Source organism: Squalius cephalus (genome assembly GCF_949319135.1).
Source record: "Squalius cephalus genome assembly, chromosome: 20".
Classification (NCBI taxonomy): domain Eukaryota; kingdom Metazoa; phylum Chordata; class Actinopteri; order Cypriniformes; family Leuciscidae; genus Squalius; species Squalius cephalus.
In genome coordinates this window covers 35,198,834-35,214,858 of record NC_137141.1, presented here as the reverse complement: position 1 = coordinate 35,214,858, position 16,025 = coordinate 35,198,834, and the positions used below count along the sequence as shown (strand labels likewise).

Genomic DNA, 16,025 nt, shown 5'->3' with positions numbered 1-16,025 from the left:
CACACACACACACTGACACACACACACTCACCCAACCCCACGCTGCTGTTCTCCAACAGGTAGCTCAGGTGGACCCACAGTGCACACACTCTCACACACTCTCTCTCACACACTCTCACACAATCTCTCACACACACACACACACACACACTGACACACACACACTCACCCAACCCCACGCTGCTGTTCTCCAACAGGTAGCTCAGGTGGTCAAACATGGCCTTCTGGTTCTGACGGCTGATGCGACAGAAGTAACACAGGAACCGACAGCAACTCGCCACCATCTTGGGGAAGGCGATCTCCTGTCACACAAGGACACATTAGCGCTGGAAACCAAGACCAGCTCTGCACTGATGTTTGTGTCTCTCACACACCTGAGACTTCCCTCCTCCCAGCACGTTCACCATCACCTCCATCACGGTCTCATGCATTCCCAGCACTCGCATCAGGTTGGGGTGCTGGTAGAACACCTTATTATTCATGATGTCACTAAGACACACAACACACACATTAAACACGCATGACGATGGGTGAGCTTCATGCCAAAACACATTCATCTTGTGTTCTCTGAATCATTTCAGTTTCAACACCAGTTTAAGGCCCTGATATACTCTGATATAATTAGGGGTAAAAAGAAATTTGAAGCATTAGCAGCGATTCACTGTTAGCAAACATCCTGACGCCGTCCACACTTAGATATACAGTAGATTTCAATTAGAATTACTTCAGTTTCTACTATAAAGCGTCTCTCCAGAGTGTTCATGTTTTTACTGGCGTCTGACCTCGACAGACTGAACAGGAGAAATGAACCGGAGAAGATTTACATCAGAAAGAAGGCGGAGCCTCAGAGCCACACCCACCTATTACGTCACATGGTTCCAGACTGCGACCAATGGTTGCATTTTGAGAGCTTTGTTCCTGCCGGTGCAGAATGCACACGCAGCGTCCTCACTCATCTGTGTTTTAAAAACTGAGCTCAGAATTTATCCAGAATCGTTGGAGAGAGAATCTTTTCTCCCATCCCTCTTGTATATGTGGCATTGAGCTCTGGTTAAGTGGTGGTAGAGGAACTATGCAGAGACTTAAGGGAGAAAAGCACAGACTGATTTAAGTGATGCACCAATCTCATGCGTTTGCAAGCGCTCCCGAGCACCAGATCCCATTTTCTTTCTTTAAAGGATTTGTTATGTTTATCATGCCATTCCTGAGTGAGGGTGGATGTTTAAAACCGATTTTTAAGAATTTTTGTCAATAAAAGGAGTATTTATTAAGCTAATTTAGTACCTTGTGGTCAGTGTAAGCACCCACACAACAGAGTTTTGGCGACGAGGATGGGATCTAATTTAGGGGTACTTTTTTTTTCTTCTGTTGTTGTGTTTTTTTGGGGCGGTTTTTGGGACAAATTAAATCAAATCCGTGGTGAAGACGGACACAATCGGCAGATAAGGGCTAAGGACTTCGGTAGATCAGTGTCACAGAGGATCATAATGGAGGCAGGCCTAAAGAGGAGACAAGCAAAGGAGAAGGAAGAGATGGATGGACTGGCTATTGAGAATGAGGAACTGTCAAGGAGTGCTGTGATGGACACTGGGACTGTGTGGCAAGAACGAAACACAACAACAGTAGAGGTGGTTTAAGTACCAAGAGAGAAGAGATATAAAGTGTACACAGGTAAATCTTCAAGTGTACCTCTGAGTGATTGGATTGAGGACCTGAAAAGAGTGTTAAAGGCCCGTAGATTTACTCCAGACTAGGCAGTTGATTACATATGGGAACACTTAAGATGGTGAGGCTGAACAAGAGTTATAGATCTAAGGAAACACGTTCCAGAGGGAATTTCTGAAGCTCTGCTTGAAGTATTTGGAAGTGCTCAATCATTTACTGGATTGCAGAGACAGTTTTTTAAAAGGCAACCAGGGAAAACTGAAATGCTAATTGTGATCCTAATCACAAAACCATTCAGAAGTCGCACGGGTTTATTTGTGGCAATAGCCAACAATACATTGTATGGGTCAAAATTATAAAAAAAAAAATGTATGCCAAAAATCATTAGGATATTCAGTAAAGATCATGTTCCATGAAAATTTCCTACCGTAAATATATAAAAAATGTATTTCTGTGAGTGGATGCAGCAATATCGCAAACAAAAATGGACAAGTTTAAAGGAGATTTTCTCAATATTTTGTTTTTTTTGCACCCTCAGATTCCAGATTTTCAAATAGTTGTATCTCCAACAACAACTAACAAACCATACATGAATGGAAAGCTTATGTATTCAGCTTCCAGATGATGTAAAAATCTCAATTTAAAAAAATTGACCCTTGTGACTGGTTTTGTGGTTCGGAGTCGCAATTGAGTTCTCACATGCATTAACGGCTTTGTTAAAAGAACTAAAAAGTTGTAATCCAAGGGGTGTGTGTGAAGAAGATGTCATGCTTTGGGATCAGTTTGCAGAGAATATGAGAAGTAAGGAACTCTGCAGAGAATGATTAGACAGAAACCAGAGCGGTTGAGTGGGCTGGTGATGGGGCGAGGGTTTCGGATACATCATTCGGGTCTGAGAACTTCAGTTCGATAGATAGTGAAGCAGTGATTGCAGAACAGAGTTCAGATCCAATGTTAGTAGAGCTGTTAGGTATGGTGAAAAGTCAGCAAAAGTAATTATTAAGTGATTTAACTGGAGAAATGTCCAATTTGCAGGAGGGGACTGTCACGAAGATTGTATTCCTTTGATTCAGCCTATTTGCTTCAAGTGTCAGAAAGTGGGACATACTGGGCGTTATCGTAATGAGATTGTGAACCCCAGGCAAGTATGGGGGGGCAGCAGAGACACCCTGCGGATGATGTATCCAATCCCCAAGCCCAAAGGCCTGGGCCGTTAAACTAACACCCCTCGCTGTGGAGAGCCACACCGTACGTGAGTGGTTACCCTGGCTCTGTGGTTCAGGAACTAGCCCGGAAATGTTTAAACAATTGGTGGGCCAATTTCCAGTCACTGTTGTGAAGATGGGGGGTGTTCAAATAAATTGTTTGATTGACATTCTTACCTGCAATATGCATTTAAAAAAAATCAGTACCATGGAACTGTTACCATGGAAACCTCTATGGTTTCCATGGTAACAGTTCCATGGTACTGATTTTTTTTAAATGCATATTGCAGGAAAGAATGTAGATGCATTGAAGGAGTGTGGTTGACTGGTGTTAAAGGGATACTTCAGGATTTAGCATTAAGCTTTGTATTAGTAGAAAACTTGTAGTATTTTCGAATTACCGTGCTTTCCTCCCTCATATCGCCCTGAGACGAGAGATTTATGTATTTTTTGTCAGGAAAAAATCCTCCGAGGATGCAAAAATCGCCATTTTGCGTCATCTGAGGATTTTTTGGCCAGAGGCTAGAGACTACAGCCAGTAGGAGGAGTCTCAACCCGCCCATAGAGGGATCTCACTCACAGAATGTACACATAGTGTCAGCCATCTTTCTTTGGAAGCTAAGCTAGCAGGCTCTTGCTCTGTGGAGAAAGCTGAGTAGTAGGGGTTACCATCCTCTTTTTCCCGGACATGTCCGGCCGTCGAGATCGTCCAAAATGTCCTGGATTCGGCTTTTGCTTTCTGCAGTCGCCATTCATTGTTTACATGCACACCTTTTGTTTCAATCTAACTGAATTCATTCCGATTGGTGAATCTGAATGTAGTGTTTACATGAGCGCTAAACAAGTGATCAGTTGATGTGCGTTGCTAAGAAAATTCCCGCTCCTCCGTGAGAGATACGAGACCGGTGCGTCTCACAGGTGTCGCTCATCAGTAATCACGCCACCGGCCTCGCGCCGTTCTCCCGCGGCCCTCCGCCTCATCCTGCTCGACCCGTTCTCCCTCAGCCTCGTCCTGCTCGCCACAGTAAACATGATGAATGGCGACTGTAGAACGCAAAAGCCGAATCATTTTGGGCGATCTCTAAATCCCGGGCAGACTCGTCACAGAGACTCACTAGTAGCTTAGCTTTGTTGTTTTAAACTGCGCTCTCTAACCGGTAGGCGTGGCTTGGGAGTGGCCTCCAAGGGCAGCGAAGCAAGTGCATTCTGGGAGTTGTTGTCTTTCATACACACGAGCCAAAAATACATTTTCTGGCTTTTCTCAGTCTAGAAAGCTCCAAATTCAAAAATAATTTCACATTTCTTCTACATAAATGACCCATTTTAAATACACATTCATCTTTCCAGAGGTGAAGTATCCCTTTAAAAGCAGCAAACGGCCTTGATATCCCATGTGTGGGTTATCTAGAGCTTGATATTAATATCCTTGACCAAATTCTTCCAAAGCAGGGGGTGTTGGTGGTGAAGGACACATCTGACCCAGAGACTAGGGAGCGAAAGAAACTGTTTTTTAGCAACAATTTGGGTCTCAATATTCGAAAAGTTCTATGATGCAGTTTCTTTGAAACAGGTGTTGGAAATCTGTCAATTGTATGATACACAAAATCAATCTTTTGTGAACTGGTTTGTGCAGCGAGTGTGTAGAGCGAGTGTGTACACTAGACTCATGCCAAAGGAGTCTTTGCTTTTAGAGCCTCTGATAGAGAGTGAGGGAAGTTTACCAGCAGATCCTTTAGTTATAGCTTCAATAGTGTCCCCAGAAAAAGGACAATTGCTGGTCCCACTTATGAATGCAGGTACTAGTGGTGTTATTTTGAACCCACATGTTCGACTAGCATCTGTACACAGGGCTGAAGTGGTGGTCAGTGGAGCGGATCTCGATATTCAGTTCACCCCAGTACAGGAAGAACAAAATTGTACGTTTTTTATTGAGCAAAGTAATGTGGCACAGGCAGGAGTAACAGCCGCTCAACAAGTTAGGACCTCTAATTGTCCTCTGTTGAATGTGGAACAGGAGAGGAAGGACAGGAAGTTATTGGGCCCTATTTTAACGATCTGAATCGCAAGTATCAAGCGCGGAACGCAAGTAACTTTGTGGGCGGATCTCGGGCGCTGTTGCTATTATACTGGCGAGATAAATGACTCTTGCGCCCGACGCAAATCTAAAATGTGTTGGTCTGAAGTCGCTTCATTACTCATAGGTGTGGTTTGGGATTAACGTGAAATAAACCAATCAGAGCATCATCTCACATTCCCTTTAAGAGCAGGCGCGCTTGTTCCATGGCGGATTGCTATTATAACGGCGGATTTGCCAGGAGCGGTTCACAGCCGAGGAGACCGGCGTTCTCGTCAGGGCCGTAAAACACAGAGAGTGACATTGGGGATGGAGAAACACACCCAGATTAGCTTCGGTTAAACAGGCGTATGATAATCTGGGTAAATGTGTAAGCTAGATTTATGCCTATTTTCACATCTTCATGGACACAACAATGATTTCCCTCGTGTGGAATATTTTTCCTTGTAATAATGTATGGTTTTCTAAAAATGAAAACTAGATGAGAGAAGCAAAGTGTGTGTGTGTTGTGCACACGCTACATTATGGCCAAGCATCGCCCTTAAAATAGCATCTGAATAACGCGCCGCTGACTTTAGACGAGGTTTCTCCTGGTCAGTGGCGGAATTGTTTTCTGAAACTGCAAAATAGCACCAGGGAACGTTTGCGCAGGAACACGCCTCCTCTCTTCGCTGAACCGCCCCCGGGAGCGCAAGTTCATTCCCTAATTTACTGAGGTGCGTCTGTGGAGGGAAAAGTCCGCTGTGCGTCGGGTGAGAAATAGGAATGATACATGCGGCGGTGTACAAAGTCAATTGCACTGGGTGCGAGATAGGGCCCTTTGAGTAAATATGCCTCTGTGCCTTCTTTGTTGAAGAAAGTGGGGATTTGGGGTATACTGATTTGATTGAACATCAGATCCCATTGTTAGACGATGCTCCAGTTTGTCAAAGTGACAATATGAAAATACTCAATATGAGGAGGTTAAAGCTCATCTTAAACAACTCTTAGAGCAGAATGTAATTAGGGAGAGCTGCAGGCCATATTCGTCACCGATTGTGATTGTAAAGAAGGATGGATCACTTCGGATGTGTGGATTATAGGCACTTGAATGCTAAAACAAGAAGAGATTCATATCCACTGCCTAGAATTGAAGAATCTTTAGATGCGTTATGTGGAGTGTGTTGGTTTTCCACACTGGACCTGGCAAGCGGATATAATCAAGTGGCAGTGGCAGAAAAGTACGCTTAGCACACACACACACACACACACACACACACACACACACACACACACACACACCACCCGAGGCCATGGATCATCAGCTGCTCCTCCTCTTTGCCCATGTGTACGCTGACTGAGCGAGCACACACACACACACACACACACACACACACACACACACCCGAGGCCGTGGATCATCAGCTGCTCCTCCTCCTTCCCCATGCGTACGCTGAGCACACTCTCACACACACACACACACACACACTCTCACCCGAGACCGTGGATCATCAGCTGCTCCTCCTCTTTGCCCATGCGAACGCTGAGCAGCGAGCGGATCTGTCCCAGCGAGGCCAGCAGGTTGATGGTGTCGTGGACCGAGGCGGCGCTGATGGTGTAGGTCTTCCTCATGGCTCTGAGAAGCTCCCCGATGCTGTCGTACTGGCGTCTCAGCAGACTGAACATCACGCGCACCAGCTCCGGGTCCTGGATGTGTGTCTCCTGAGCCCAGCTCACCATCGTCTGCGAGATCAGCTCCTTCAGGTTCGCTTCACACACACACACCACACAAGAAGAGATGCACATGAGAACACACCAGAGGATCACAAGAAGCGTTTATACCAGTAGTTCCCACAGTGGGTCCCGCAGACTCTGCTTTTTTCCAACTTTAACAGCCTAAAATAACTATCCTACCATATAATAACTTTTTGACCCTGGATCACGTCACCAGTCTCGAGTCGCACGGGTTTATTTGTGGCAATATCTAACAATTCATTGTATGGGTCAAAATTATAGATTTTTCTTTTATGTCAAAAATCATGAGGATATTCAGTAAAGATCATGTTCCATGAAGATATTTAGTAAATTTCCTACTGTAAATATATAAAACATGTATTTCTGTGAGTGAATGCAGCACAATCGCCAACATAAATGAACAACTTTAAAGGAGATTTTCTCAATGTTTAGATTTTTTTGCTCCCTCAGATTCCAGATTTACAATAGTTGTATCTCAGACAAATATTGTCCTATCCTAACAAACCACACATCAATGGAAAGCTTATTTATTCAGCTTTATATGATGTATAAATCTCAATTTCATAAAATTGACCCATGTGACTGGTTTTGTGGTCCATGGTCTCATATTTTAAAAAATATATCAAAACACCAACATATGAGCATGTCCACAGGAATATAAATAAGCGAGACAACAATGATAAAGGCTATTTCACATGTATTTAAAGCTCCGCTCCGCCCTCTGTACTGGTGCGCGCTCAACTTTATATTTCACAGAGACTGACAGGAGAGGGCAAAGATGGAGTAGCGTTCTCATCCCTGGCATTCGTGAAAAACAATAAAGCCAGCGCCCGTCAGTGAGCGCGATCTAGAGTCGCTCTATCCTCGATCTACCCCGTATCAAGAGCCTGTGACGCTAAACCAGGCACATGTGTCCCGTTAAAGAGCCCACGACACAGTTCCAGGAACAGATATTTTAGTTTCATTGTTTAAGTTATAAGATCAGGTTTGAACAAAGCAAATGAGAAACTAAAGAAAAAATTTAATTGGAGTTGGTTATTATTATTTAAAGAGTTAAGTGTCGATCTTTAAATGTGTTTTGTTCCAATGATTCCCACATAAAGTAGCTAATTGGTTCAATAAAAATACAAAAATGAATTAAATTAAAATAAAATTGAATAAAATGTAATGATATTTAATAAAATTGTATTAAAAAAATGAAATATAAAAGTAAAATAAATAAAATAAAACAAAACAAAAAAATCCTCTCAGTGCTGGTTTAATGCGAGCGGAGGGAAGCTGGAAGAGCCGGAAACCCCTCCAGACTGTCAGATTGAGTTCATTCTCAGACACCATTAGAAAGACTGTGATGGGCCTTAAAGGAAAGTGACTGATGGGAAAAAACATGTGCTGAGGTCATCTGTCAATCACTCATTCGACTGCTCTGTCTGTCAGAGGTGAAGAAGTGTTTTATAGGGCAGCCAATCAGAGGTGAAGAAGTGTTTTATAGGGCAGCCAATCAGAGGTGAAGAAGTGTTTTATAGGGCAGCCAATCAGAGGTGAAGAAGTGTTTTATAGGGCAGCCAATCAGAGGTGAAGAGGTATTTTATAGGGCAGCCAATCAGAGGTAAAGAAGTGTTTTATAGGGAAGCCAATCAGAGGTGAAGAGGTGTTTTATAGGGCAGCCAATCAGAGGTGAAGAAGTGTTTTATAGGGCAGCCAATCAGAGGTGAAGAAATGTTTTATAGGGCAGCCAATCAGAGGTGAAGAGGTGTTTTATAGGGCAGCCAATCAGAGGTAAAGAAGTGTTTTATAGGGCAGCCAATCAGAGGTGAAGAGGTGTTTTATAGGGCAGCCAATCAGAGGTGAAGAAGTGTTTTATAGGGCAGCCAATCAGAGGTGAAGAGGTGTTTTATAGAGCAGCCAATCAGAGGTGAAGAGGTGTTTTATAGGGCAGCCAATCAGAGGTGAAGAGGTGTTTTATAGGGCAGCCAATCAGAGGTGAAGAAGTGTTTTATAGGGCAGCCAATCAGAGGTGAAGAGGTGTTTTATAGGGCAGCCAATCAGAGGTGAAGAAGTGTTTTATAGGGCAGCCAATCAGAGGTGAAGAGGTGTTTTATAGGGCAGCCAATCAGAGGTGAAGAGGTGTTTTATAGGGCAGCCAATCAGAGGTGAAGAGGTGTTTTATGGGGCAGCCAATCAGAGGTGAAGAAGTGTTTTATAGGGCAGCCAATCAGAGGTGAAGAGGTGTTTTATAGGGCAGCCAATCAGAGGTAAAGAAGTGTTTTATAGGGCAGCCAATCAGAGGTGAAGAAGTGTTTTACAGGGCAGCCAATCAGAGGTGAAGAAGTGTTTTATAGGGCAGCCAATCAGAGGTGAAGAGGTGTTTTATAGACCAGCCAATCAGAGGTGAAGAAGTGTTTTATAGGGCAGCCAATCAGAGGCAGCACTGAAGAACGATCCCGCTGAGACGTCACAAAACGCTGAGCTCAGGAGACACACACCAAATGGGATTGAATGTGTGTGTGTGTGTGTGTTTCCGGTGAGCCACGCAGACAGCAACAGCACCCGTCGTAACTGCCGTCGTAAATGTAGAGAATTTTCTGACATGATTTTACGCACAGCACTCATTGTTATGTGTTTGATAACATCCATCAAACTAGCCTTTAAACAGGCGATACAGAGCGGTAAAATTTACAAACACCGCCGGCAAGTCCTGGATTCTACCCCAGAACATCTACCGTCGGCCTGCAACATTTTATCTACTGAGTTCACGGATTATGAACGATTGCTGACAGAAAATGAATGGATACATTTCCAGTATCACGAAAGACAATTTAGGAAAGGCCTGGATACAAAGTGTTTACAAGAAAAACAAAACTTTGTACTCACCGGAGATTTCAGGAAGTGGTCAAAGTTGTTTACAGTTCTCAATGGGGCCTTCTTCAAAACCGGAATATTTTCCACAAAACGCACAGATGGAGGACAACTTGGACTACCGTTACTCAAGTATGTAGTGCGGATTTTAAGGACTTTACCACTTGATGATTATGCGCGATCCAAATCAAACCCTGTTGCAAACCCGGCCGATTGGATCGAAAAACAACTGCGGTACGTGCGCGAGGTGATACAACCAGCTATTGCGTCTGCCAGACAACAGCACCAGAGAAACCCTCAAAAGGTAGGAAAAAACAAACTAACCTATCTATGGCAGCACCGTAGAGCAAAGGCGATTGACATTATCCTAAATGACTGCATGTTTCCCACACCACCGTTAGATACTGGTAACACCGAGCGAGTGTACAGCTATTATCGGAAAAAATGTCAGTCTGATCCAACTACTATCGCGCTTGAATTACCGCCGTGGAATGATGACTTAGACAATATAATGACTGAGTCGCCGCCACCGACATCGGCGTTTACAATAGAAGAGATTGAGAAAGTAATTTTAGATCTGCCCAATAACAAAGCTAGTGGTTCAGATGGGGTTACCTACGAGAATCTTAAAGCCACAAAGCAAACATCTTGCTACATATTGAAAAGCATATTTAACACCTGTTTGATTAATGGCAAAGTCCCTAGTTCATGGAAGGGAGCACTCATTCATAGAATACCGAAGAAAGACAATGTACCAGAAGATCCCTCAACATGGAGGGACATCTCTCTATTGCCATCTGTATACAAAGTCTTTATGAAGTGTCTGCTTTCAAGAATATTACCTTGGCTGGTTGATGCTGGAATTCTGTCTAACAAACAAAAAGCTTATATTGAGCGACAAGGCATGAATGAACATGTTTTTTGCTTAAAAACTGCCATTGACGATTTTAAGCATGAATCTGCTAAGCTGTACATTGCCTTCCTTGACTTCAGAGATGCCTTTGGCACATTGCCTCATAGAGTCATGATTGATGCATTGGAAGACATACAGCTCCCTAAGATCTTTGTGGACATAATAAAAGATGTATATTGTGATTCCTACGTACAAGTGATCTGTGGAAAAGACCTCACCAGACCAATACCACTGGAGGTCGGAATCAAAACTGGTTGTCCATGGAGTGCTGTGAACTTTATCATTGCAATAAATCAGTGGCTAAAATGGCTCTGTGCACATGCCCCGCCCCACGTCCTGTCACCGAACCCAGTCCAGGGCTATGCTGATGATGTGGTCATTGCATCCCGAGATGAAGGCGTGATTAAAAACATGTTGTCATGCACTGATAGATTCCTGACATGGTCTGGCTTACAAGTAAAGCACAGTAAATGTGCAGTTTTCTATGAGAGGAGGAGCGGTGGCAACCGTTGGTATAGATCCAGGGCAGACCAACCCCCCTCCTTTACCATCTTAGACCAGCCACTCAGAGTGTACACTAGACACGAGACCTATAGCTATCTGGGTCACAAGTTTAACATCGCCGGAGAGTGGAGTCTGCAAGTGACTGACATGGCACATCAGTTTATGTCCAGACTGGATCTCATTGACGCTTCACCTCTTCCTGTTACTCTAAAAGTGCAAGCAATAAGAGACATAGCATTTTCTAAGATTCAACATCTTTTTGCAAATGTCCATATTCCGCAAAAAGTATTGCGTGAAATGGACAACAAAACCGTAAGCGTGATTAGGAAATGGCTTTGTCTCAACACACATTCTACAAGATGTTTAATTTTTCAGAAAAGACAGGACGGGGGGCTTGGAGTTCCACACTGCATGTGGGAGTACACCGCCACAAGACAGTCCCACCTCACCAACATGCTGAACTGTGATGATGTCAGCGTGAGGCAGATGGCCAGGGCATCTTTATTGCTGGACTTTAAAAAACGGAAGGTGCTGCACGCATGCGGCGGAGAAGACAGCTTCCTGGGCTTTAAAAGAAAGACAAATGGAAAGCTGGATGGACGGGCACAGGGATTTGGTGTGTCATCAGACTGGCCAGACTTAAATGACTTATGCTGGAGGACAGGCACTAACCTGAAGTGGACCTCTCAATGTCGACCTGTAGAGGTCTCTGATGCAGTCGTAGAGGACTCATCTGTCATCGTGGAAGCCAGACTGCACCATAACAACACTGTTCTCCTGCTCCAGCCCAGAACATCAAGGCAGACTCTTTTGTCTATTCAAAGAGCTCAAAATATGGAGTACTGGTCCAGTCTGAAACTCCAGGGAAAGTTAGCAAAACTGCCCTGCGCGGACCACTCTGTGTCACACACCATCTACAGCAATGCCACCATCAGTGATGAGATCCTCACCTTCTGCGTAAAAGCACGTCTGCAGGTTCTTCCTACAAAATACAACTTATCAGTGTGGTTTCCTTCCACCCATTCGCCCCTCTGCATGCTGCATGCCCCCCCTCAACACCTGGAGTCAGTGGCCCACATCATGAACAGTTGTTCATCACTTAAAGGACTATATATTGCCAGACATGACAGACTTGTGGACCTCATTGCTGCTCAGGTCCCCTGTGTGGGTGATGAGCAGATCTTTAAACACACTACTGTACAGTCTGAATGGTTTAACTCACCCGCAAACACTTTTTCAGGAATTGCTAATACACCCGATATTGTTAAAATCTCTCAGAATGGAAAAAAAGTTACACTATTTGAAGTTTCATGTGCATTTGACTTGTTTATGGAGGATTCTTACTGCTCTAAGATTCTAAAATATCAGTCATTGGTATCGATCATTGAGAACTTTGGGTACAAATGCCAGCTTATTGTACTGGTGTTTGGTAGTCTAGGTCATGTACACAGGCTGGCGATCCGAGGACTTTGCATTGGGGGGATTTCTAAAACAAGGGCCAAACACTTGGCAAAGTACTGTTCAATCTCAGCAACTATAGGGAGCATGTTTGTATGGAAGAGGCGATGTTTCCTGTACCCTTAGAACAGGTTTAATCCATAACAATGTGCTGATTTGTTTTAATCTGTTGGATTATTTAAAAAATTTGATTCCTAATGAAATTTGACTTGTAATGTGGGATCAAATAAAGTATATAATGTGTGTGTGTGTGTGTGTGTGTGTGTGTGTGTATAAAGATGTGATAAATGTTTACTATAAGGGAAAAAATGCTTCAATCAGCAAAGTCAGCATCCAGTAGAAGAGCAACTCTCACGGATAAAACCTTGAACCGTATAAATTAATCTCACTAAAACATGTCCAGGCAAAACAAAACAAAACAAAATAAAATAAAATAAAATAAAATAAAATAAAATAAAATAAAATAAAATAAAATAAAATAAAATAAAATAAAATCTGAAGTGCATGACTGCTACTGTAGCGATCCTCTAGAACACAGAGAGGGCGCAGTGACCCAGAGGTCTCAGTTCTGCTTACAGGGAGCGGTTTGCTCTTTCTCTGTGGGTTCAGCTTCAGATTTCTGCGGATGACCTTTGATCTTATAGATCAGGGCGAGTAGACGACCTTTAATAGACGTGTCCTGATGCTCCTCATCCTCTTCCACTGGAATCCCTGCAGAGACACAGACGAAGGACATTCATTCTCCCGACCGACACACTTTACCCCCAGTGACATCACTGCCTCATTTCACTGGAATCATGACATCTGAAGCTCCCCACAAACCAGAGCTCATTCATTATTTAAAATCTGAACCCTGAATCTCCTTCAGTCACGTCTGCAGTGAAGCTCAACATCACTAGCTGTGTTTACGTCCAAAGCTGAGAACCTAACTTATGTGCAAAATTGGAATACGGCATAAAACATTTGCGAATAACGCATTATTAGAATTTATGTGCATCCCAAAATTAGCATAAAAAAAAGTTTTTGAACTGGACTCAAATGGTGCTGAAAAACATGGATAAATGAAGAAGCCTTGTTTTAAAATTGTGATTTCTAGAGCTGTAAATGTACAGAAGAAGAACATTCAGTAAAACTTTAAAATAATGTGGAATTAGTTAGACAAAGGGCCCTATCTCGCACCCAGTGCAATTGACTTTGTACACCGCTGCATGTGTCATTCCTGTTTCTCACCCGCGCACAGCGGACTTTTCCCTCCACAGACACACGTCGGTAAATTAGGGAATGAATTTGCGCTCCCGGGGGCGGTTCAGGGAAAAGAGGAGGCGTGTTCCGGCGCAAACGTTCCCTGGTGCTATTTTGCAGTTTCGGAAAACAATTCCGCCACTGACCAGGAGAAACCTCGTCTAAAGTCAGTGGCCCGTTATTCAGAGGCTATTTTAAGGGCGCATGCTTGGCCATAATGTAGCGTGTGCACAACACACACACACTTTGCTTCTCTCATCTACACAAAAGCAGCAGTTCACATTTTTACAAACCATACATTATTACAAGGAACAATATTCCACACGAGGGAAATCATTGTGGTGTCCATGAAGATGTGAAAGAATAGGCATAAATCTAGCTTACACATTTACCCAAATTATCATACGCCTGTTTAACCGAAGCTAATCTGGGTGTGTTTCTCCATCCCCAATGTCACTTCTCTGTGTTTTACGGCCCTGACGAGAACGCCGGTCTCCTCGGCTGTGAACCGCTCCTGGCAAACCCGCCGTTATAATAGCAATCCGCCATGGAACAAGCGCGCCTGCTCTTAAAGGGAATGTGAGATGACGCTCTGATTGGTTTATTCCACGTTACGCCCAAACCACACCTATGAGTAATGAAGCGACTTCAGACCAACACATTTTAGATTTGCTTCGGCGCAAGAGTCATTTATCCCGCCGGTATAATAGCAACATCGCCCGAGACCCGCCCACAAAGTTACTTGCGTTTCAGATCGTTAAAATAGGGCCCAATGTGTTAACTAACAATGAGCAATACACTTGTTTCAGTGTTTATTAATCTGTTAACGTTAGCTAATAAAACTACAACTGTTCAGAATTAATGTCAGCTCAGATCCATTAAATAATATTTAAAAATGCAACTTTTGATTTTAATAATGCATTAGTAAAATGTTGAAATTAACATGGACTAAGATTAATAAGTACAGGTATTGTTCATTGTTACTTCATTTTACAAATGTAAAGTGTCACTGAACATTCAGCTTCTAAAACATCTAGGCCCGGTTTCACAGACAGGGCTTAGACTAAGCCAGGATTAGACCATAGATCAATTAGGACATTTAAGTAATTTTTATAAACATGCTTATAAAAAAACATTACCCGATGTGCATCTTAAAACTAAAAAGGCACTGATATATTTTTAAGATCAGTCAGTGCAAGTTTATTTCAGTGGAAACAGCTCAGACTTACATTTTAGTCTAGGACTAGTCTTAAGCCCTGTCTGTGAAACCAGGGGAATATGTCATTATTTTAATTTTAACACTAGAAGTTCAGATAAACCATCAAAATATGAGGAAAATATTTATATATTTTAAATATTTAAAATGAGGGAAGAAGAAAACACTAAACTTGGTTAACGCATTTATCTGACAAAATTATTAGGCAAAAACTGCAACTACAGGTTTAATTTTACTATGCAAAAATATTGCATAGAGAAACAAAAAGCTGAAAGAAAAAAGCAAACATAATCAGTTATTAATATTTCATTGGTTTTCTCTCTTTTTTGCACGTGTTCATGATTTCTTTGTTTGACATCAAAAATGATGCTGCACAAATTGGGATTTTTTTTGTTGTTTCACTGCGTTATGAAATAAAGAAATTGACTCCTAGCACAACTATGCAATATGATTATATTTGTATAAAAAGTGTTGAGTAACTCACCACAGTGCAGTCGCAGTTCTCCGTGGAAGTCGTACAGCTCCTCCTGGATGTCCTCGGGACAGGGACAGTCTTCACCCATGTTGAAGTTCAACAGCATGTTAATCTGAAAGAAACCGTGATGTAACGTGATCCTGCCGAAGACTGTAAACGGATCCAATCATCCTGAAACTGCAGCGAAGACCTGAACGATTAATAGTGTGACTCTGTTTTCAGATCAAATGCACAGAATTATTCTTGATTAATGTTATGATCAGCAGCGATTAGAGCCGCACGACTAATCAATGAGACCACACGCGATCTGGCAAAGGCTGAGATTATTTTATGTGCAGCTTGTCAGTGAAGTACGGCTGATCGGTGGTAAATGCTCCATCTGAACACCAGAGGGCGTCTCTCTCACACACACACACACACACTAGAGATGCGCGGATGGGCTATTATTTCATCCGCAACCGCATCACAAAACTCATCATCCGTCCGCCATCCATCCGCACCAACGTTTTTGACCAATTTTCAAAACCGCAACCGCCCACCATCCGCTGATTGGGAGATGCAAGGCGCTGCTGATGACAGCCGCGAGACTAGAAAGCTCTTACTTCAGAATATCAGCAGTGAACTCCGTCTCCGTCTCCGATCGGCGCACAGGGACAAAAATAAATAAAATTTAAATAAATAAA

At 43.0% G+C, this 16,025-nt stretch overlaps 1 protein-coding gene across 1 annotated transcript in view; it reads right to left on the bottom strand.

Annotated features, from left to right (window-relative positions):
- Positions 1-16,025, bottom strand: part of LOC307148400 (ryanodine receptor 3) — a 176,833-nt gene that overhangs the window by 81,400 nt on the left and 79,408 nt on the right. The window contains exons 39-43 of the mRNA XM_079853889.1: positions 15,352-15,454; positions 12,986-13,120; positions 6,419-6,692; positions 375-489; positions 170-302 (exon numbers count right to left, since the gene is read on the bottom strand). Of these exons, the coding sequence (XP_079710015.1) occupies positions 170-302; positions 375-489; positions 6,419-6,692; positions 12,986-13,120; positions 15,352-15,454 (760 nt within the window). The remainder of the gene's footprint in view (positions 1-169; positions 303-374; positions 490-6,418; positions 6,693-12,985; positions 13,121-15,351; positions 15,455-16,025) is intronic.